The sequence below is a fragment of the Paramisgurnus dabryanus genome, chromosome 23 (genome assembly GCF_030506205.2).
Source record: "Paramisgurnus dabryanus chromosome 23, PD_genome_1.1, whole genome shotgun sequence".
Classification (NCBI taxonomy): Eukaryota; Metazoa; Chordata; class Actinopteri; order Cypriniformes; family Cobitidae; genus Paramisgurnus; species Paramisgurnus dabryanus.
Window position 1 is genome coordinate 19,849,015 of NC_133359.1, and position 21,929 is coordinate 19,870,943.

The following is a 21,929-nucleotide window of genomic DNA, read 5'->3' on the forward strand; positions in this document are numbered from 1 at the left end:
TATAGCCTATATTCTGAATAACTAATGGCCAGATAAGTTGATAATATGAGTACAGTGATTACAAATGAATGTCCAAAAAACTCGTAATATGTTAAATCGAAAGTTTAATCATGTCATTTCTCGCAGCCCCGCGCTGCGTCCGTGTATATGCGCCTGTGAACAGCATACGCGTGATGACCTTGCAACTTAAATTACCCTTAATTTATTGCCAGACAGATAAAAGTAAAATAAAATTCGAATCTGTAAATTGTGTATTTTTATTTATGTAAACTCACAATAAGGAGAAAACCCTGTGCTTATTTAAAATCATTAAAAACATGACGTGTTTTCTGCTGCTTTGGTTTAACAGCGCATCACAAAAAAAGAACAGAAACTCAAATACTTTTTTATTCGTTTTGTCAATCTGATAATTATAACATATTTCGTGTAGACTTATTTATTTTATTATTATTTCTCAAAACAGAGACGTAGCCTAATCATCATCCGTTGATTTAAATCTATTTGTGCATGAAACTAAACCCATGGGGGAAATTATGATATTTTAGGAGATTTATTTATAAATGAGTGAACAACGCGAATCCAGAAGGATTTTTTTTTTCTTTCTTGCTGGGCGGACATTTCGGTATAGTTTTATTTATTTTGCGAGCTTCCGCCGCGGGTTTTGTCTAGAAGGGATACAGAAAATGCCAAAAAGTTTAGGATTAGATTTGGAGGTAGGATTTTTAGGATGAAAACAGCGGCTCTGGCTACATGAGATACACATACATCATACAATCCTGTGAAATGTTGTGTTTAGAGTTGGGTTTGGGTGAAGGATTAGGATTAAACAGTGCTCATCCGGCGAGATTTCGTTTGCTGTATCCCTTCTATCCACAACCGCAGGCGTGGCGGGGATGTTTTAGGCGTGGCGGGCCGCCACGGTTGAATGTATATAGCGGAAACACTGAGTCACTTCCTTCAGAGGCCATGCGATGCTCCTCTTTAGCATTCAGTGTTTCCCACAGAATTTTGAGAGACTGTGGCGGTGATGACGTGACACGCCTATTAGCATATATGTGACGTCATATATTAAATTTAGAAAAATTAGAGAATACACTGTTGCTATGTTACGACTATAGAACACGTGCACAAGCATACTGTATCATAGGGGAGGGAGAGAGCTTGCACACAGACTCAGACCAAGAAAACGGGTATGTGTGGGAAACACTACTGCTAACCTTTCGTTAAGTCATGATGAACTCGATCAGGTGTCTTCTCTGTCAGTAACAGCCGTGACTGTTGACGTTTGCGCAAAAAAGAAAGTACACGGAGGAACGCGGAGTTAAACATTAAGAATCACCTCCTGTGTGCTTCCTTGTCTTATTTCCTTACCCTGACCCCCGTCTCCTCGTTAATTATCTTATTATTGTTTCATGATTGCCCTCTTGATTTGCTCCTTATTTAATGCCCTTTTGTTTGCTTGTGCCGGTTAGTTTTGTACTCTGTGCCAAGTAAGTCCTAGTGTTTAAGTCTAATCTAAGTCTAGTTAAGTCATTGTCAAGTTTATTGTTTGTTTTACCTAGTCTGTTTATTGTTGTTTACTGGTTCCGTGTTGTTTTTACTTCTTGCGGGTCTTTTTTCTTTTACATTTTTAAATTCTATTTAAATTCTATTTAAATAGTGTTGTGTTTCATCAGTCTGCTCCTGTATTCTGTGTTCCCTGAGAATCATGACATAGTGTGCTTCTACTTGTGCCACACACACACGCTATGATTAAATTGTGAAGTCTAGTGCTGTCGCACTAGTGCCCGTGCACGTGTTCTGAAGTCTGTGTAACAACAACAACAGTGTATTCTCTTATATTTCTGAATTTGCACCGAATTGTCTGCGCTATATCACTCGCATTTAAAATCAAAAAATGGCTCAAAACACAACAACAATTATGATTATTAATTATAATTAAGAGCAACAGCAGTAAAGCTACAATGTAAATGTATGGTGATTTTGTCAGACAATGTTGCATATCTAAATCAGGATTTTAGCAGCAGTTAAAGGAACAGCTGGTTGGATTAAACACGAGGTGTAATGGGTCGTGTTTAGTCACTATTTTATAGGCTACTCGTTTTATGTCTGACAACAGAACATATAATATGTAAAATAGCATTGAGTTGTGTTAAAATGCAATATAATGTGATAGATCAAAGAGTAGAAGTGAAACTGTTCATTTTTCTGTTAAGCCACTACTTTGCACTGGAATTTTACATTGTAATTGGGACAGGATTTGAAAAACTTTTTAAAAAGCGGCTGTTATCTGGGGGTAAGATGGGAGAGTAGAGCATGGAGAAAAGGTGGCAATTGCATCAAGGGGAGTTACATTAAGTAAATAAGTACAACACACACACACAGATTGGCAAGTTGGATAGTGATGCCAAGAGTAGCAGCTAAAGTGGCACCAGAATTCCCTGAATCACAGTATGATCCGATAGATGACAGTGCAGGTTAACTTCCTTATAAGTTTGAGCCGTTAGACCATCATGTGCATACAGGAGAACGTGAATATGAACCTAATGAAGCGTATATAGAAGTAATAACTATAAAAAATAACTATTCAAAGTTTATCTTGCATATAAATGCTGACGTATTGAAAACACTTATAATACTAAACAGTGTATTAATACAAACTAACCTGTATGGTGTCTTTAAAAGATGAAGATATGTGGAACTGGATTGCACTCAATACCAATTCACAAAACTGTCTGGTAAAGAAATGTTCCTTACAACCATATTTTCTGTGTATGTTTGTAGGCCACCACAAACCAGCAGCATGCACCCAAACTTCACGTTGTGACATGGCTTTAACTTAACTTTTCAAACAGGATAAACAATATGGCCTCAATTAATGCAAAAATAACTAGTTTCCACTTTGTAATATCATTTGTGACAGCTATTATTGTTTTAAGTGATTTGCAACACATATACAACTTTTAGCGCATCATAACATCATTAATGACCTTCATCACCCTTTAAGAAGTTTCTTGCAATACAGTCCATTTTAAATCCCCCCACAGGACCTCAATAGGTTTTAGGATCTGGGATTTTCACTTTGCCAGTTTGCAGCCAGTCCTTGGTGGATTTGTTATGTTTTGGGTCATTGTCATGTTCCAAGGTCCAGTTCCACTTCAGGTAAAACATTTTTGACAGGTGGTCTCACTTGTTCTTCAAGCAACTTCTGATACAATGTAGAATTTACTTTAGATTTTATCGTGTTAAAGGGCAGCTCATCTAAGGACGTTCAGTGTCATCGCTTATTTTGTGTCGCTTACTGGAGTGAAACTCGATGAATTTTTCTAACAGTATGATTCCAGACACACCAGACAGGATACTTTTTTTCCCAGTACAAATGTCACATGTTTCGGATCCAGCATATTCAGCTTGTGGTTTAGTCCTCAGTTTCTCCACCACTTCACTCAGCACCGCGTTTTTACCTAAAACAGGTCTTGTGGTGAAGGTCTGTCTGCATTGAGGGAACCTGTAGACTTTAATGTCATCATTCTGATCCCAGCAGCCTGTAATACAGCTCGTACAATAAGTTCTTTATGAGCTTTGAACCTAATAGTTGTGTTACATATCTTCATTTGTGTTCTGAAGATGAATGAAGGTGTTATGGGTGTGGAATGGTATGAGGGAGAGTAATTAATGACAACATTTACATTTTGTAGTGAACTAACTCTTTAAAAGATGTAGTCTGTCAATCAGACTGATCCTGTCAAACACCTGAAGTGGGTGGTTACACTGAAGTCTTAAGGTGAAAACAGAAATACCCTTTCCAGTGGCGGCTTTTCCATCATATATGTGGCTTGTCATGTCAAAATACGTGTTCTGTGCGTCATGTGAACCTATGTGCATCGCATCACATAAGGGTTTATGATAAAAGAGACACTTGCATTTACTAAATACTCACTTAATATAATTTGTAATCAGAGTTAAGTGTGTTACAGTCCCGTTTTGTCAGCCTGCCTGTTTTCCTTTGTTTTCCCAGTTATCTCTCTAAGAACTCAATTTCCCATCATCCTCCACTCTCCCTCACTTGATCATCATCTTCAATCCTCTTCACCTGACCAGTCATCACACTCATCACTCCATTGTGTATATATACCCTGTTGTTTTTTAGTCATTGTCCTTTCTCGTTTAAGTTGCGTTATTGTGATGTAGATTTATTGTTTATTTCATAGGGAATGTATATTGAAGTTCTTGTTTATATTTATCCTCATCTTCTTCGTCATCATCCACCACTAAACCGTAACAGAACAGACCTTATAAAATTGATTCTCCAGAGGACTACTTGCTTCTTCACCTTCAGCAAAATGGATTGCCTCTGGAGGAATATGTAGCTGAGATCATGGAGTTGGCTCATCTGGAAAGCTGGGGTGATGCCATCCCTAATGCGTGTTTTAAGGTGGGGCTGGATGATCATATATTCATGATGATTTCTCCCCATCTATGCAATTTATCTCTTAAGCGCTCATTCTCCTGGCTTCCCTGAACTCAGCCCAGCACTCACTGTCTACCCCAAACTTAGCCCAGCACCCTCAGAACTGGATCCTGAAGTCGTTGTGGCAGCTGTGATGACGCTGGCCACGGTATATATCTTCTTCACCTGACAGTCATCACCCTCATCACTCCATTGTATATATATTGTATATGAGGAAAATAAGTATTTATGGAGTAAATCATGGGGGGGTCTGAAATTGTCCAAAAGCATGATAATACCACCCCCATGCTTCACAGTAGGGATGGTGTTCTTGGGATGGTACTCATCATTCTTCTTCCTTCGAACACGTTTAGTGGAATTATGACCAAAAAGTTATATTTTGGTCTCATCTGACCACATGACTTTCTCCCATGTCTCCTCTGGATCATCCAAATGGTCATTGGCAAACTTAAGACGGGCCTGGACATATGCTGGTTTAAGCAGGGGAACCTTCCGTGCCATGCATGATTTCAAACCATGATGTCTTAGTGTATTACCAACAGTAAACTTGGAAATGGTGGTCTCAGCTCTTTTCAGGTCATTGACCAGCTCCTCCCATGTAGTTCTGGGCTGATTTCTCACCTTAGGATCATTGAGACCCCACAAGGTGAGATCTTGCATGGAGCCCCAGTCCGAGGGAGATTAACAGTCATGTTTAGCTTCTTCCATTTTCTAATGATTGCTCCAACAGTGGACCTTTTTTTACCAAGCAGCTTGGCAATTTCCCCGTTGCCCTTTCCAGTACAATTTTGTCTCTGTCTTTGGAAAGCTCTTTGGTCTTGGCCATGTTAGTAGTTGGATTCTTACTGATTGTATGGGGTGGACAGGTGTCTTTATGCAGCTAACAGGTGCATCTAATGTAGGATAATAAATGGAGTGGAGGTGGACATTTTAAAGCCAGACTAACAGGTCTTTGAGGGTCAGAATTCTTGTTTAAATAAGCCCAAAAGACATAAAACAAAATAGCTAACGGAATAAAATAGAATAAATGAAAACATGTAAAACCTATTAAAACTCAAATATACATAAAATCACAATATACTGTATAAGATGAGCGGTACAACATGTTTCTTGTGTGACATTGTCACACTTGAACACATATTTTGCCATTTCTATCACTAGAAACAGGGTGCAAAAGGTCATAAATTACTTAATTTTGCACGTTTTCTATGCAAAAACTGTAGTAACATAAAAACTTGGTGAACATAAAAAATTAAAAGCCCATATGTCATGAACCTTTTATTGTGGTTTTAACAGTGTTTACTGCTGTTTTTTACTGTATGTTTATGAAAGGTTATAATGTTAATGTTACTGTGTGCTGAGTCTAATGTCCTTATAGATCAGTTGTGTCCCTTTAATACACACTGCTATCACTTTTGTGTTTGTGTTTAATCGATTGTCCTTATAACTCAGTTGTGTCCCTTTAATACACACTGCTATCACTTTTGTGTTTGTGTTTAATCGATTGTCCTTATAACTCAGTTGTGTCCCTTTAATACACACTGCCTTCACTTTTGTGTTTGTGTTTAATCGATTGTCCTTATAAATCAGTTGTGTCCCTTTAATACACACTGCCATCACTTTTGTGTTTGTGTTTAATCGATTGTCCTTATAACTCAGTTGTGTCCCTTTAATACACACTGCCATCACTTTTGTGTTTGTGTTTAATCTATTGTCCTTATAACTCAGTTGTGTCCCTTTAATACACACTGCCATCACTTTTGTGTTTGTGTTTAATCATTTGTCCTTATAAATCAGTTGTGTCCCTTTAATGCACACTCCCATCACTTTTGTGTTTGTGTTTAATCATTTGTCCTTATAACTCAGTTGTGTCCCTTTAATACACACTCCCATCACTTTTGTGTTTGTGTTTAATCATTTGTCCTTGTAAATCAGTTGTGTCCCTTTAATGCACACTGCCATCACTTTTGTGTTTGTGTTAAGATATGTCCCATTAATTCACGTTGGACCCTGTAATACACTTTAAAGTCATGTGTGTGTGTGTTCATAATCACTGTCCTCATAATAACATTTGTCATGGGTGTGGCTTCCATCTAATTATCAAATGTCCTCATAAATGCGTATTTTGTCTGGTTGCTATATTATACATTGTGTTGTGTGTAAACAAACTTTGAAGTGAAATCTGTGTTGTATGGCTCAAAATAAAATTTTTGATATCCTCCACATCACTGTAGAGCAAGTGGAAAGGGGTGTCCCCCTAATTCAGCAAAAAACTGGTTTGGGCTGAAGTGTCCTTGTAAATCACAAAAACCAGTATGTGTGTGTGTGTGTGTGTGTGTGTGTGTGTGTGTGTGTGTGTGTGTGTGTGAGAGAGAGAGAGAGAGAGAGAGAGAGAGAGAGAGAGAGAGAGAGAGAGAGAGAGAGAGCATATTAATGGGATGGGTGGGCCTGGTGGCTCCTACACAGTTTGTCAAGCCTGGGCTTCATGTCTGTCAGTGCAACACGCATGTCACTCTCCACATTTAGACGTGCTCTGTGTTTTGTTTTAAGTACTTTTAAAGTTGAAAAGCCGGACTCGCACAAATAAGTGGTTGCAAAAGGAAGAAGGCATTTCAGAGCACTCTCAGCTAGGATGGGAAAGTCTTTTTTTACATACATCCAGTAGTTAGAGAGGGAAAGAGTCTCAAATTTCATTTTTAAATCCCATGAAGAAATCATCTCAATCAGCTCCTCCTGTGATTTTAAGTCCAGACAAGATCCTACATCAGGGGCAAATGGGTTTCTTACCCAGTTTAGATGGGTGCTGTCAAGGTCAGGGAAATAGTCTCTGAAATATCCCTGGAGGTGCTCTAGGTGGGATTGTATCAGTGGAGAAATGGTGTCCATCTCACCACCAGATGACAGCGGCTCTTGGTGTAATAGTGGGAACATTTCTGTAATTCCCTCCTTGAGCTTGTTTGACCACAGCGTAATCTTCAGGGAAAAAGCACGCACTTTGTCTTGCATATGCACTATGTATGTGTCACGCCCTTGCATGCTTTGGTTAAGCACATTCAGATGAGAAAAAATGTCAGCCATATATGCAAGTTTGAGAATCCAGGCTTCATTTTTAAAACGGTCAGCCAGCTGATGTTTTTCAGACAAGAGAAATTCTGCGACCTCACTCCGCAATTCATACACACGGCTCAAAACTGCCCCCCGTGAAAGCCAGCGTACGTTTGAGTGAAGCAGCACTCCATCAAAACGGGCTCCCATTTCTTTACACAGAAGAGCAAATAGCCTGTGTTTCAAGGGGCGTGCTTTGATGAAGTTTACTACTTGTATTATGTCCTGTAGTACCTGATTAAGCTCATCATCCAACCGTTTAGCCACCAGTGCTTCTCGATGGAGCATACAGTGCGTGAACGCGGCATTCGGGGCCTTCTGTTTGATGAGAGCCGTCACCCCACTGTTCTTCCCAGTCATAGCCGCGGCCCCATCAGAACACACACCCACGCAACGAGACCAGTCAAGTCCATTTGAATTAATATATTCGTCCAGCACTTGAAAAATGTCTTTCCCGGAGGTTCTACTTTCAAGTGCTTTGCAAAACAGTAATTCCTCGACGAACATTTCTTGGAAAATGAATCTTATGTACACAAGCAACTCGGCAGCATTAGCGACATCAGTACTTTCATCTAGCTGCAGTGCAAAAAATTCGCTAGCTCTCACCTGGTCCAACAGTTGAGCAGACATATCCTCAGCCATGTCGCCATCGCCAATACGTCTGCTCACCGTGTTATCAGAGAGTAGTGATGGGATTTATGGCTCTTTGAGGGGATCCGGATCTTGGCGATCCGTTCCTTTCAAAGAGCCGTTCAAAAGAATGGCTCTTTTGGCTCTTTTTAAATTTAGTCCATTTTAAGAAGCCAGCTTGGGAGCATCTCAGTTTATCCTGGAAAAATCACTGTTAGGAATGATGAGGTGATATTTGTAGTAAAATAATTAAAACTCAGATATCACACACACCAATATCTGAGTTTGAGTTATTGTGAAATATTGATTATTACCTCATTTTTCATGTGTGGACTATATTCCATAGGGTTGCACAACATCCCTCTGCTTAGACAGTGAGATCACTATTTTGGATTTACCTTTAGTACAAAGTGGTTGTATACGTTGACTTGTGTTATTCATACAATACCTACTCACAAATAAACATTAAAAACAAAGCTGGTTGCAATTAATTTCTGTGCAAAACTGCTTTTACTACAATTCCACAAATAATAATAAATAAAATGTCTACATACAGTCCACTATTACTACTATTACTACTGTAAACTTTAAATAGGACATCAGCCCCTTCAAGTCTTAAATGAACAATAACAAAGTATGATTCATGTTGTTAGCAAGTAGCACCCCTGCGCTGGGTGAGCCCCTCCCGCTATAACTGTTCTGTCTCGCGGAAGAGATAATTTGTGTGCATCTGTGTGAAACATGCATAGGAAAAATAGGACGACAGAAAGAACGGCTCCCTCCAGCCGCGACTCGGCTCCCTACGTTCATGTTTATGAGCCGTTCAAAAGAATCGGTTCGTTCGCGAACGTCACAACTCTATCAGAGAGCGGTACGGCGTCAATTTGCTTGGCAGCATCCTCACCCAGAAGCTCTTTAACAATGTCTTTGGTAGCTGGTAGTATCAAATCCTCCCCAATTGTGTGCGGTTTCTAGCTCGCGCAATGTGAAAGGAAACCCAAAACGATGCCCTCAGTGCTCTCTCAGGGACAGTAGCTTGCCGCACAAATGTCGCTGACTGCCTGGTCAAATGTTCTTCCTTTCTTTTAAAAAAGTCAATTGGTTTTTCGGCCTCTGCTGGATGCTTCTGGTTCAGGTGACGTTGAAGTTTTGATGGTTTTAAGCATTCGTTGGAGAGGATTTCGCAGCAAAGAACGCATTTGGGGCACTCGTGTCCGTTCTTCTGCGTGACGGTAAATCCATACTTTATGTATGCTGCCTCATACCTACGAGTCTTACTCGGCCGGGAGTTTGTTTTCTGATTTTTTGTACCTGACGTTTCGATAGCTGGCTCGTCAGTTTTTCTTTTTAAAAATCTATCCATTTTGATAAAGTTTTGACATTTTTTACTAACGTTAAATTAATAAATAGCTGAATAGCTGAGTTTTGGCGGTTGTTACCAAGGCTACATTGACAGGTTACGTGATGGTTTACCCAGCCAATCAGAATGATTAGCATTAAAAGTTTAATGTTCAGATATCGACAAATTATTATAATGCTATTTCATAAAAATACGCATAATAATATAATTTTTTTTTATTTTAAAAATACTTACTGGTATATAATTTTTTTTGCTCTTCCAATTTGCTGCGGCCCCCCTTGCGCCCCCACTTTGAAAACCCCTGGGGTAGTCGTCCTGTAGTTCGAGTGAAAACTACAAAAACTTGCTTTACGGCAGACCTACAATCCAATCAGAGCCAGCTATGCTGCAGTATTTACGACAGTGCTAATGAACAATTACGCGTCTAACCTGTAGGGGGAGCAAAGAGCAATAACTCTTTAGTGTTGCTTTAATTAAACATTCATTAACAAGATGTTTGTCATTTCACATTTGCTAACTGCTAAGCACCAGTGCTTTTAAAGTCTAAGGGTTGAGCCTTTGTTTGGGAACTTGGTGCTTTGTCTCCCTTGGTTTGATTAATTTAGGCATATGTAAACACAGCAATTGCGCTTAGATCCCCACCAAACCACTGCTTCGTGACCCCCTGAATGAGGTGGTCTTGTCCCTAATGCAAATGAACTCTGGAGCGGTTCAGTATAAGTGTGAAAGCAATCCAACACAACAGACCAACGAACAGGCGGTCTTATTGCTTTATTAACCATGAATATACCTGATAGTTCTTTGGTGAGGAATTCTGGTGAGAATGTCATTGAAAACCAAAGTGCACCTGTTCCTTATGAAATGTCTTCTAATTGCTCTTCTCCTAAATAGATACATGGTAAGAATGTTGTCCCAGCTACATTTGATTCCTGCTCCCAATAATAAAGTAATATAGCCGCAGTTACCAAACAAGCCACACAATAATCTCGTAGAACTGCTGTCTGTCAATCTTGACGGACAACGCTGAGCGGAAAATAAACAGATGCACTGACAAATTAAAGGAGAGTTTACTTGCATGTGACTATTAACAAAGTCTGGTACGTTTTGGAAACATTGCCTTGTGAATGCGAACCAAACCAAGATGAAATTGCAACAATGTAGCCATTTAACCCCCGGTTTCAGAACAAAGCAATCGGTCTATAGGTCTGAAATACCCTTTTTTAATAATGGACCCTTTTCTCATTTCCACCTTCGTGAGGCAAAGTCGTCAAATAGAGGGTATGCATTGACATCACTTTTCTACGTACATTACTTAAATATTAAATGTAAAACAAAAACTTGTATTTATGAAATGTAATAGAGAAAAAAAAAAGGTGATTATATGCTTTGGAATGGTATGTTCTCCAAAGAAAAACACGGATAAAATACAAATACTTGAAAAAAACTTTTAAGTAGAAAGTAAAACCTCTGCTTGATAGTGACCCTAGCAGCTTGTCAACCCACCTGTGGTCCGTGGTTGTTGCATTTACTTCTCCTTTCGGCGTTTTTGGCAGTCTGTAAAATGATCCGAAGTCTTGTTAATCTGTTAGTACAGTCTATCGCACAACAGCTTTTTCCCATTTATCAGGTTTATATTTAAAATATTTAAAACTCTTCTTAGGGAAAAGTGAAATTGTAAAAACATTTATGATATGAATGATGCCTTTAATTTATGCTTTTTACAATTCTCTTATGAATACTTTTAAGCAGGAAATAATTGTTTTTATAGTTTCTAAATATAAAAATGTTCTTATACTATCTTACAATCTTCTTTTCTTGATCATTATTTCCAGTGGCTGAAGATGAGATGTTTGATACAGTCTCTCTGATGAGTTCTGCTTACGGTTCTGTCAGATCTCTATCAGGTGAGGGCATTTTTGTTCACTCACTATTTATACCACCAAATAAAATATTTTGAATAATGTTCACATTGATATACTGAAAGAGTTTTGAAGGGCAGGTACTCAAGTGAAAAATTAGGGCACCAAGTTCATAAATGTTTATTTGAAAAAGTTACGTACAGTAACACATCTTTTATTTACTTATTTATAATATTTGTTTATAAGTACATCAGTCCATGTCAAATTATTACATGTAGTAAATATGTTTATTTAGAATAATAAGATACTATATAGTGCTGTTAACAATTAAATCAGTGTCATAAAATATGTGTTTGCATATAAAAATGAATTTGATAAAGCACTTGTTTGAGATTACTTAACTGTATAATGTTATAAATTAAAAGCATCAAGATTTACTGGCGCAAGTTTAAATGTTACAAAAATAGCTAATATTAAATGTTAAGGCAACATATAAAAACATTGTGAGTTTAAGTCACCACAGTGATGTTGTAACACTGTGGTTACCTGAAGTCAGATCAGTGAGAAGTGGATGCTTGTTGTGCATGTGTGTTAACTGTGGCGGCATATCGGTAGTTCAAAGATACGTATTGGTACCTAAAAAGAACATATTTGTAGCTATATGGTAAATATTAGGACGTTTCTAAAGGGTAATGCCCCAGTGACAGCTTTTGTACATATATTTTTGACAGTGTACCTTTTAATAAAAGCTGCATTTTTAAAGTATTTTGTGTTAAACGCAAGTCTTACTTATATTATTAATAAAACAGAAAATAAGTATTTGTTCCTAAAAGTTCTCAAACTATCTAACAGTCTTCTTTCTTGATCATTATTTTCAGTGAGAGGAGATGAGATGTCTGAAACAGTCTCTGTGATGAGTTCTGGTTATGGTTCATCCATATCACTCGCTGCATCAACATGCTCTAACGACAAATTTATCAACTTTACCGATGGATCTTCACACTCCACTTCTGAGCCTGAGGAACATTTAGGAACCAAAAGAACAAAGAACCCAGCCAGGATCTTAACTTTATTGAGAAGAGATAAACAGAATAAATGAGAAGACAAAAAAAGATACTGTAATGCTGTTATTCATAAAAGAAGTAACACATAAAATGAATTAAATGAATTGTCCCTGACTTAACATTAATTCTGTAATAAAGATTTAATCCATCCATCCAAGAAATTGAAACTAATCTACTTCCATTATGTTTCAGTTTAACTGATACAGAAAACTAACATCATTGAACCCCAATAGAGCAGGCAGTACATAAATATGTAAGAGTTTAAACAGTGTTTGTCCTGCCATTTAAACAGACGGGTGAAGTGCAGAGCAACCAAATTGAGTCTCAAGACAAGCTGGAATGTTAATAACCTTTATAGTTTTATAAACATATAAAATAGTCATATTGTCATATTGATATTTCATTTCTGTTTTCAATTACCAAAGCATTACTTTATAAAGTTAATACAAATCAAACTTGAAACAAAAACTTTAGAGAAGCAATCGCTAAAAACTCCACCACTAAAGACAACTACAGTATGTACGTATATAACTTAATACATATACAGCAAAAGCAATTTAAGGTTTTTAAAAGTGTATTTTATATGAGACAACTGGTAATGAGAAGTGACACTGTGCTTGTAAACCAGTACAACCATTAAGCATTATTGTGTGAGTTTTTTGTTTGTTTGTTTGTTTGTTTGTTTGAAACTAATATAATGTAACCATTAACTAATGTACTTGTGTTTTTAATGATGTTGCTGTTAAACAGTATTTAGACAGTGTTGTTTATGTTTGTAGATTTTTATCAATGCATTTCTGACATTATAATTAATTTGTTGATCTATAGAATATAAATGTCACAACACTTATAAAAATATTAATGTTAATAAATATTTAAATTAAATGTTAATAGCAAGTAAACTCATATTGTGATGTATATGCAATTTTCTATATTAAAGAGATTATTTAAAAAGCTCAAAGTAGGACCAGCAAAATCAATGTTTATTTAGAAATGAAAACAATATATAGTGATTAAAACTTGAGTCTGTCTTTTTTACAAACCTTGAAAATAAATCAAATAATCTATTTATAATTAAATTATATCTGCTATAATTCTTTCATTTAACTCTATAGTTTGTTTTTCCACGAGAATGCAGTTTAAAAAGTCACATGTCATGAAATATATGTAGGATCTCAAGAATGAGTGTGTTTTGCTGAAATAGTTTGATTTTAAAACCTTAATTTCTTATGTTTGAAGTACTTCTGGGATGTGTTTATTAATCCACTGTTGAACACTATGGGGTGGTTTTCCGGACTTAATTATGAAATATAACTAGTTTTAACAAACATGTCTTACTAAAAAAATTACTTGTCTGCATTTTGAGGCAAAACAAAGGGCACTGATATATTTTAAGATGTGTCAGTGCTGGTAGTTTTTTTGGACAGCTCTTACATTTATTTTAGTCTAGGACTAGTCTAATCCCTGTCCGGGAAACCGCACCAAATGATGATTGTGTGTGTATAGATTTGGTTAATGCACATACTGCTCTTAAACAAAAGGTGTGTTTGACTTTATGTGGCGCTGCGCAGATGGCTTAAAGGGATAGTTCACCCAAAAATGAAAATTCTGTTATCATTTACTCACTCTTATGTTGTTAAAAACCCACATAAATATATTTGTTCTGATGAACACAGAGGAAGATATGTTGAAGAATGTTTGCAACCAAACCGTTAGTGGACCCCATTCACTTCCATAGTAGGAAAAAAAATAATAAAGAAGTAAATGGGGTCCATGAATGGTTTGGTTAAAAACATTTCTCAAAATATCTTCCTTTGTGTTTATCAGAACAAAGAAATGTATACAGGTTTGTAACAACATTAGGGTGAGTAAATGATGACTGAATTTTCCATTTTGGGTGAACTAACCCTTTAAAGCAGTGCTATGAAGGTATATTTGGTGCAAAACACCTGCACACCTGTGAACGTGTAATTTGTGGTTGTGCTTCAGTGCAGCTGCACAATCCCTACAAATCACAGATTAAGGGGTTGTGTACACCAAAACTTTTACGCCCGCGGCCGGCACATGTTTTCAATTGTTTCCAATGGAAGCTCAGCGTTTTTCAAATAAGCCAGCAGCTAGCGGGTTTTTTACGCGCTGAAAACCGGCGCTCGGCTGTTTTTCCGCGCTCGGCGCTGAGCGTCGAGAGTTGAAAGAGATTCAACTTTGGGAGAAAAGCTCCGCTCGTCAATGTCAGTTCTCACACGGCCGCCCAATCACAGTGGAGGAGGGGCAGGACATTACCACAGCAACCAACCGGCTCGCAGCTGAAGTATCACAGCTACCAAAGCGCTCAGCTGAAGAAAGCTGGCACTCAGCTGAAAAACAGCTGGCATTCGGCGTCCTCAAGGCGTTTTCAGCTGCGTTTAAAAGTTTTGGTGTGTCCAGCCCCCAAGAAACTCGGTTCTTGTGGCACCGTATAAAGTTGACCAAGCCTATTTGGTGCAAAAGAGAGAGCATGTGAAACTTGTCATGTGCAAGCGAAAAAAAGTGTTTGAAACTTGTAGCAGCGAATGTGCAAAATTGGGTGTGACTTCACATATTTTGATGCTGGCATTCAAGTAGGTTTTGCACCAATTTACTGCAGCATAGCAAAAAAAGTGAGCGTCTGAGTTTCTTAATCGGTGATTTGTTAAATAGAAATTGTGCAGCTGCACTGAAGGATTTGTGAAGGTGTAACTGTTGTGTTGTATTTGAGGGAAAGAAAAAAATCTACAAGTTTGCAACTCTTCATCTGCGACTTCAAATTTCAGGGTTTCCACAGTCCTTAAAATCCTTGAAAGTTTGTGAATCTGGGGGCAATATTTCTGATAACTATATACTTCCTGGCTCCCATGTCACCCTGTCTTTGTCGTTAAGCCTCACCATTGGTTGAATTTGATATACACATTCAGACGCACTTACCCCTGGAGGCATCCCCAAAGTGTCACCGCAGTGATGCAGCGCAAGTTCCCTCGAAAGGGAACTGTAACAATGTATCATAAAAGGTAACACAATGTAACCTTGCTCTTACTTAAAAAGTGTCCCCACATTTAGTCCTTGATTTTGAGGGTATTGGACCTAGAAATTCCTTGAAAAGTCCTTGAATTTTAAAAGTCCTACATTTTATTTAGTTTTACTCAACCAGGCACACACGCATAGAACATGATATGGGACATGACGATGAAGGTATCTCAGGAGAATTCTGACATGCCTTGATGCCTTCCTCCAAAGGAAGCATTTTAGAGATTTTGGACGCAGCCCATGTTTAAAGTCAGATATACGAAACACATTCGCCACTTTAGATGTTAAAATCTTGTCTTTCTTTAGCTTTATTTAAAAAAAAAACAGCCAAACCAGACAGCTAGAATGAGCGTTTGCCAACAAGGATGTGACACTCAACAAGACACTCTGAATTAATAAATATAAATGAACCAAACTTTTTGTTGAAATTTACTTCTCGCACCCCATCACACCGTAAAATAATTTGTAACCTGTCTTGACTTGTGGAAAATACAGTCACACAGTAAACCACCGATTACAACTTTGAGTCCTTTGAGTTTAATGTTTGGTTAAGTTGTCATTAAATTTCAGTTAATAAATTCACACTTGTGTGATAGATCTTTTATGCTTATGGCGTCATATTTCATAGTGACTGGTTTCACAAACTCTTAGGCTGTACGTAAAATATTTGATATTTTTGAAGATCAGGGGCAAAAATGTTTCAATACATAGAAAAAAATTTTCAACCCCACAAAAGAATCCTAATACAGAGACTCAATTTCTATTAAATTAATACCAAAACTTTATTTATATAAAGGCAGCATATAAATACTGGACATACAGTTTATTGGGAAACAATGACAAAACATTTCAACCTTTATGAGCCATTTTGTCTCATAACTGTATGACAGACAGACAGTTAAATGTGCCTTAAGTTTCTAAGTGAAATCCTTTGAAATATTACAGTGTCCTCATGGTGTTGCTACGATATCCATAGGCTTTGGTTTGAAACCTTAAATACCATTGGTCTTTATAGCTGATTATTATTTCATGTATGTTTGTGTATGACCCCACTGGCCTCTTTTTAAACCCGTGTGAGGAAGTTCAGATTGAGGCTGCTGGGTATCTGAATGGTCTCCAGAGCTACAGGTGAAGGGTTAAAGGGGAAAGTCACTGGAAAAACGATCTTGGGGTCCATCAGCAACTGGGAAGATTCCTTACGATGCTTTAATAAAATCTGGAGAGAACAAAGAGATGAGTTTGTAATGCAAACCACATGCATGCAACAACATATACACGCAACAGTAAATGACGCACCTGTATGGACTTTATGAATGATATAGTCACTCTCTCCTCAAACTCATTCACTGGTGTGTACAAGCTGAGGATTTTCACAATCTGTCCCAGAGAGAAGCAGACACACATCAGTACTGAAAAACATTTGAGAGGCTGTACAGAAAGCATCTACACACACACACACACGCACACTCACCTGTTGTGTTGTGAGAGCCGTACACATGGTACAGATGGCCTCAGCATCATCTTGGCTTTTCTTTTTGATCTGCAGAAGTTGAGCGGCCTGGATGAGAGGCTCCAAACTCTCACGAGCTCCACTGCCCTGAAGGTCTTTATCCATAGCCCACTCCTCTAACTGACAAACATTATACCTGATGAGAGAGAGAGAGAGATTTAAGCATACAAGATGAAAGCATGAAGTCACAAAATCACATATGGGTCTAAAATCAAGCTACACACAACTGTATATTAAATGTGTATACTGGGTCACTGTGGGCGGAGCTTCCCAGCATGACAAACACAAATTAAACATCAAGGAGAAAAAAATCCCCCCAAAAATAACTTTATATAAATAAAATGAACCCCAAAATCCTCAAGTATGAATCATGGAAAGTAGCGTGTCACACACAGTTTTGTTAAGTTGTGTTGTGTTTAGTACCTAATCTGCAGGCCTTTACTCCAGGAGCACATGTCTTTGCGCAGCAGCAGGTTATTCAGCGTGACGCAGCAAATGATGTAGAAAAGCTGTTTGATGACACGTCGCACGAGCTCGCCGTCATTGCCGTGCTGTAGCAGTGTGTAATAAAACACATCCAGCTGTTTTAAAACAGACTCCAGTGTGTGAGACGTCTCCTCGTGAACACTAGATGTGCGTTTTCTCATGCCGGTGGGCTTGACACCCATCACACCCTGGATGGTCTCCTGCTCCAACATAGCTGGGGCTGAGATGAGGGCCATGAAAAACAGAAAAAGTGGGAGAGAAAAAAGATGTGCAAATACATTATGAAAAACCAGGAGATGGAGCTAGAATCAAAAAGAAATTTAAACCGACACTCTGATTTATGTGCAATTTCTGCAATATTAGCAAAAACAAAATTGCAGAATTTTGTAAATCCCGTTTGCCATTGAGATAAATAATCCCACCCCTACCTCATGCCATATTACTTATAGTTGTATTTCCATATGAATAAGAGGTCTTCCAAGGTCCAAAGAAATGTACCCGGCTGAAAATGGCCTCAAATCAATTTTTACCCAAACCTGATGTGCATTAATATTTTTTTCAAAAGAAAGACCCGAACCGAGGCAAACCTGACCCAGTGGCAATTTTTTAAACCCAAATGTAAACTGTGTGTCCAGTCTGCAGCCCTGCACCACCAGTGCGAGAAAGAAAGAAACCTGGTGGACCCATGTAAACCTCAAATTAAAGGAAACTAACATGCAAAAAAATATCACTTCACCCTTAATCATCATAACCAGAGCCTCTCACCGATCGTGGGCTGTAGAATATTTTCTGTGACCTTGATCAGCTGCTGGTAGATCTGAATGACCAGATCGCTCAAAACCTGAAGGTACTCAGACAGGTCAAAGTTTGTCAGGCACTGTTCATTTTGCTGAGGCGTGTTGTGCTTTGTGTACGCCTGAAAATGAAAATACAACGTCAGGATCCAGTAAAAACAAAAAGGGCATAAAACATGCATGCCAAAAAAACAAATCCCTGTTCTCATTGTTAACTGAATCACATGTGGACTAAACTGTGTTAGTCGCTTTGAGTTACAAGCCTAAACTGCAAATCTCAAGTTTATAACGCTCACCTCTTCTCCACTGTATTGCTTGAGGCAATGTAATAATCGACAGGTGTTTGCCAACCAGAACGAGATGGTTTCAAATTCTCCCCTTTTCTGCAAAGTCAGACGAAAACATGTTTTTCAGATGTTTAGTAAAAAGCAACAATGCTTTCATTAGCGTAAGATTAGAGTTTCTGAATGGCTTCTCAGATCTCTGCAACAAATAGAAATCATTCCTCTGTTTTGCACCTTCAGCACGTTCTTGATTGAATTGATAGATGAGTTCAGAAGGGTGGAGACCCGCTGGTCATCGTTGGTGTAGTCGGCGTGCCGCAGACACATGAAAAGAATGTAAGCGGGCAGACATGGGATCAGATTCACCGCCACACCTCTGGGTTTAAGTTCTGGGGGATACATTCAGAAGACTGATCTGAGAACAGTGATACACACACACAAACACAACAGAAGGGCTGTTTGGGGTTATACATGTTTTGTGTGTGTTTGTGATGTTTAGATGACCTGTGATGAGTATTTTGAAAAGTTTGCTCTCGTCTTCTCTCCTGTACTCCAGCATGCCCCGGAAGTCCCTCTCTTTACGAACGATGCTGACCGTACGACCGCTCTCACCCACACGACTCTCTGGAGAGGTCTGATCTATATGAACACCTGTCATCACCAAAACATACAGGACAAACTACAGTATTGACAATCTGTGATCGTATTATATATATTAATAATACAGTGGAAATGATTAACATAAATGTAATGCCAAATGAATATCTAAAAACATAAATACAGAAAAGTGCATTCAAATCTTTGACTGCCAGTATTGAAATCGTTTGAGATGTTGAAGGACAAATGTTTACCTTCAGAATCCCCAAACTTTTTTGTGTAGATTTTCAAGTATTTCTTTAGTTTGCGGACCATTTTGTCCTGTTTCCCCATCTGCTCCAGGAGCTCCTATAATTCATACAAATCATTTTAATGCATTACAAAAAACTTCATCATTATTGTCAACTCGACTGTCTGTCTGTGTGTGCACGGCCACCATATTTTGCTGCGTGAGGCGACTGATCTCGTGCTGAAGGCTCGCTTGTATCCGAGCATCTTGCGGAAGCTCCAGGCTGTCCGACAGCATCTGATGCTCCTGGTCGAGCTCCGCCCTCAACCGCTGAAGCTCCGCCCTCAAGCTCTCCACTTCCTTCTCATGGGTCTGTCCCTGAGTTTGTAACTGTGACTCCAGTAACCTGTAGAAAGAGAGAGAATCACAGGAAATAAGAATGAGGAATAAATCACAGGTAAATTCTTATTTCCATTTCAAGTAATGAGTACAAGATGTAAGACTTTCCCAAAATACTACACTGCATCAAAAACACCATGGTACTGTACTTTCACACCTGTTTGTCACTATAGAATGAAAAATTGTCCTACATAATGTAAAGAACTATCTGTGAAAATATAACCTTGATATCTTAAGGTCATGCCAAAGATTGAAATCAATGTGAAATCAAACTTTGATGCTCCTAAACTAGACATTAGATTATGAAACTTAAGTCTGGACTTCTCATACAGGGTCATATGTGAGTGCGTGTGAACATTTAGTCTTTTGATTGCACCTGTTTGTCTCCTTTAGGCTCTCATAAGCCATCCAGAGTTCTCCATCCTCATTAAGCTCATGAAGATCAAATGTGGGCGATCTGCAAGAGTTACAGGAGAGAGTCACGATTGAATAACATCATCATGCCTGACTTCCAACATAAAATCTAAAATCTTAATTTAACTCATATGACAGATTAATAAAATATGAAAGATGTTGTACCTGCTCGAGTCACCTGAATCTCCTTCCATTGCAGTTTCCTGAAAAGTTATATAGGCCCATGAATATCTACTGACACCCTACTATTAGGGTAAGGTATAGGGTTGCATAACAATTCATCGTGATTAATCTATTGCAGAATAAAGGTTTTTGTTTACATCATACATTTGTGTGAACTGCAAATAATAATTATGTGTATATAAATATGCACACATGCATGTTTAATTTTAAAGGGGACATATACTGAAAATGTGACTTTGTGCTATAATTGGGTCCCCGGTGCTTTTATCAACCTAGAAAATGTAAATAAGATCAACCCAGGAACTTAGTTTTGGTAAACCATTCTCCACAAGCATGTAAAAAAATAGGTCATTCAAATTTGGCTCCCCTCGTGATGTCAGAAGGGGATAATACCGCCCCTTTATCTCCAACCACGGCACTGCTCATTTGCATGTTAAAGGACACACCCAAAACGTTTTTGCACACACCTACAAAGTGACAATTTTATCATGTTATAATAAATTATCTATATGATATTTTGAGCTAAACTTCACATATGTACTCTGGGGGTGCCAAAGAATTATTTGACATCTTAAAAAAGTCTTGTGAAATGTCCCCTTTAAGAAAAAATAAATAAATAAATAAATAAATAAATAAATAAATAAATAAATAAATAAATAAATAAATAAATAAATAAATAAATATATATATATATATATATATATATATATATATATATATATATATATATATATATATATATATTAAATATAAATATATATATATATATTTTTTTTTTATTTTATTTATTTATGTATTAAGTATTTACATTTATATATAAAATAAATTATACATAAATATACAAATGTATATACATGTAAACATTTCTTACATATATACACATGCATGTAAGTTATTATACACCATTCACAAACATACAGTATATGATGTAAACAAAAACCTTTATTCTGCAATAGATTAATCACGATTAATCGTTATGCAACCCTAGTAGGGTACATTGTAAAGGAAATTAAAACACTTTGGGGCAGTTTCCTGGACAGGGCTTATCCTAGTTTCAGACTAAAATGCATGTTTGAGCTGCCTTAATTTAAAACCACCTTGTACTAACGTATCTTAACATATAGCAGTGCCATTGTTTTGTCTCAAGATGCAATGTTTTTGTAAGGTATGTTTGTAAAAACTACTTAGATATCTTGAAATAACTAAGGCCTTGTCCTGAATTAACCTAAACCCTGAAAAAAAAGGTGAAAAAAGGGAATCCAAGGCACTCTTCGTATTTAAAAAAATATATAATAAAAAGCCTGTATTTAGTCATGGCTATATAACATTAAAAACATTAAACTGGGCAGCAACCCACACGTAGCAGCACAGATAGCCTTCTTCAGGTTTAATATTTTTTGAATACGAAGAGTGCCTTGGATTCATTTCTTCACGTTTTGTATACCCTATACCAAAGAGCACCTTCAATTTTTTCTAAATAATTTCTTCAGCTATTTCTGAGC

General features: G+C 37.6%; 2 protein-coding genes and 1 long non-coding RNA gene across 4 annotated transcripts in view; 1 reads left to right on the forward strand and 2 right to left on the reverse strand.

The window, feature by feature from the left end:
- LOC135780829 (uncharacterized) overlaps positions 1 to 21,929 on the reverse strand; it is a 75,134-nt gene that overhangs the window by 15,619 nt on the left and 37,586 nt on the right. Inside the window, exons 29-30 of the mRNA XM_073813404.1 lie at positions 7,811 to 8,237; positions 7,259 to 7,444 (exon numbers count right to left, since the gene is read on the reverse strand). Of these exons, the coding sequence (XP_073669505.1) occupies positions 7,259 to 7,444; positions 7,811 to 8,237 (613 nt within the window). The remainder of the gene's footprint in view (positions 1 to 7,258; positions 7,445 to 7,810; positions 8,238 to 21,929) is intronic.
- Positions 11,331 to 12,850, forward strand: LOC135788121 (uncharacterized). The gene is made up of 2 exons (XR_012335862.1): positions 11,331 to 11,470; positions 12,304 to 12,850. It is a non-coding gene; the product is annotated as an uncharacterized lncRNA (long non-coding RNA).
- LOC141281503 (unconventional myosin-Va-like) lies at positions 16,289 to 20,904 on the reverse strand. 2 transcript variants are annotated; one of them, XM_073813329.1, is made up of 12 exons: positions 20,410 to 20,904; positions 20,207 to 20,287; positions 19,639 to 19,837; positions 19,457 to 19,550; positions 19,110 to 19,244; positions 18,840 to 18,994; positions 18,618 to 18,704; positions 18,293 to 18,443; positions 17,465 to 17,747; positions 17,003 to 17,177; positions 16,828 to 16,908; positions 16,289 to 16,747 (listed from the first exon to the last, which is right to left on the reverse strand). In XM_073813329.1, the coding sequence occupies exons 1-12, from the start codon at positions 20,436 to 20,438 to the stop codon at positions 16,595 to 16,597; spliced, it is 1,623 nt and encodes a 540-aa protein (XP_073669430.1). In that variant the 5' UTR covers positions 20,439 to 20,904; the 3' UTR covers positions 16,289 to 16,594. The 2 variants fall into 2 exon arrangements, with proteins under 2 accessions (XP_073669430.1, XP_073669429.1); XM_073813328.1 differs by having other exon boundaries at positions 19,110 to 19,256; positions 20,410 to 20,902.

Excerpts from the sequence above, each read along its gene's own strand:
- LOC141281503 (XM_073813328.1), bottom strand. The coding sequence starts at position 20,438 with ATGGAAGGAGATTCAGGTGACTCGAGCAG. Across the intron at positions 20,288-20,409 it reads GATTCAGGTGACTCGAGCAG|ATCGCCCACATTTGATCTTC; the intron begins GTACAACATCTT and ends TAACTCTTGCAG. Across the intron at positions 17,748-18,292 it reads TATTCTACAGCCCACGATCG|CCCCAGCTATGTTGGAGCAG; the intron begins GTGAGAGGCTCT and ends CCCTCATCTCAG.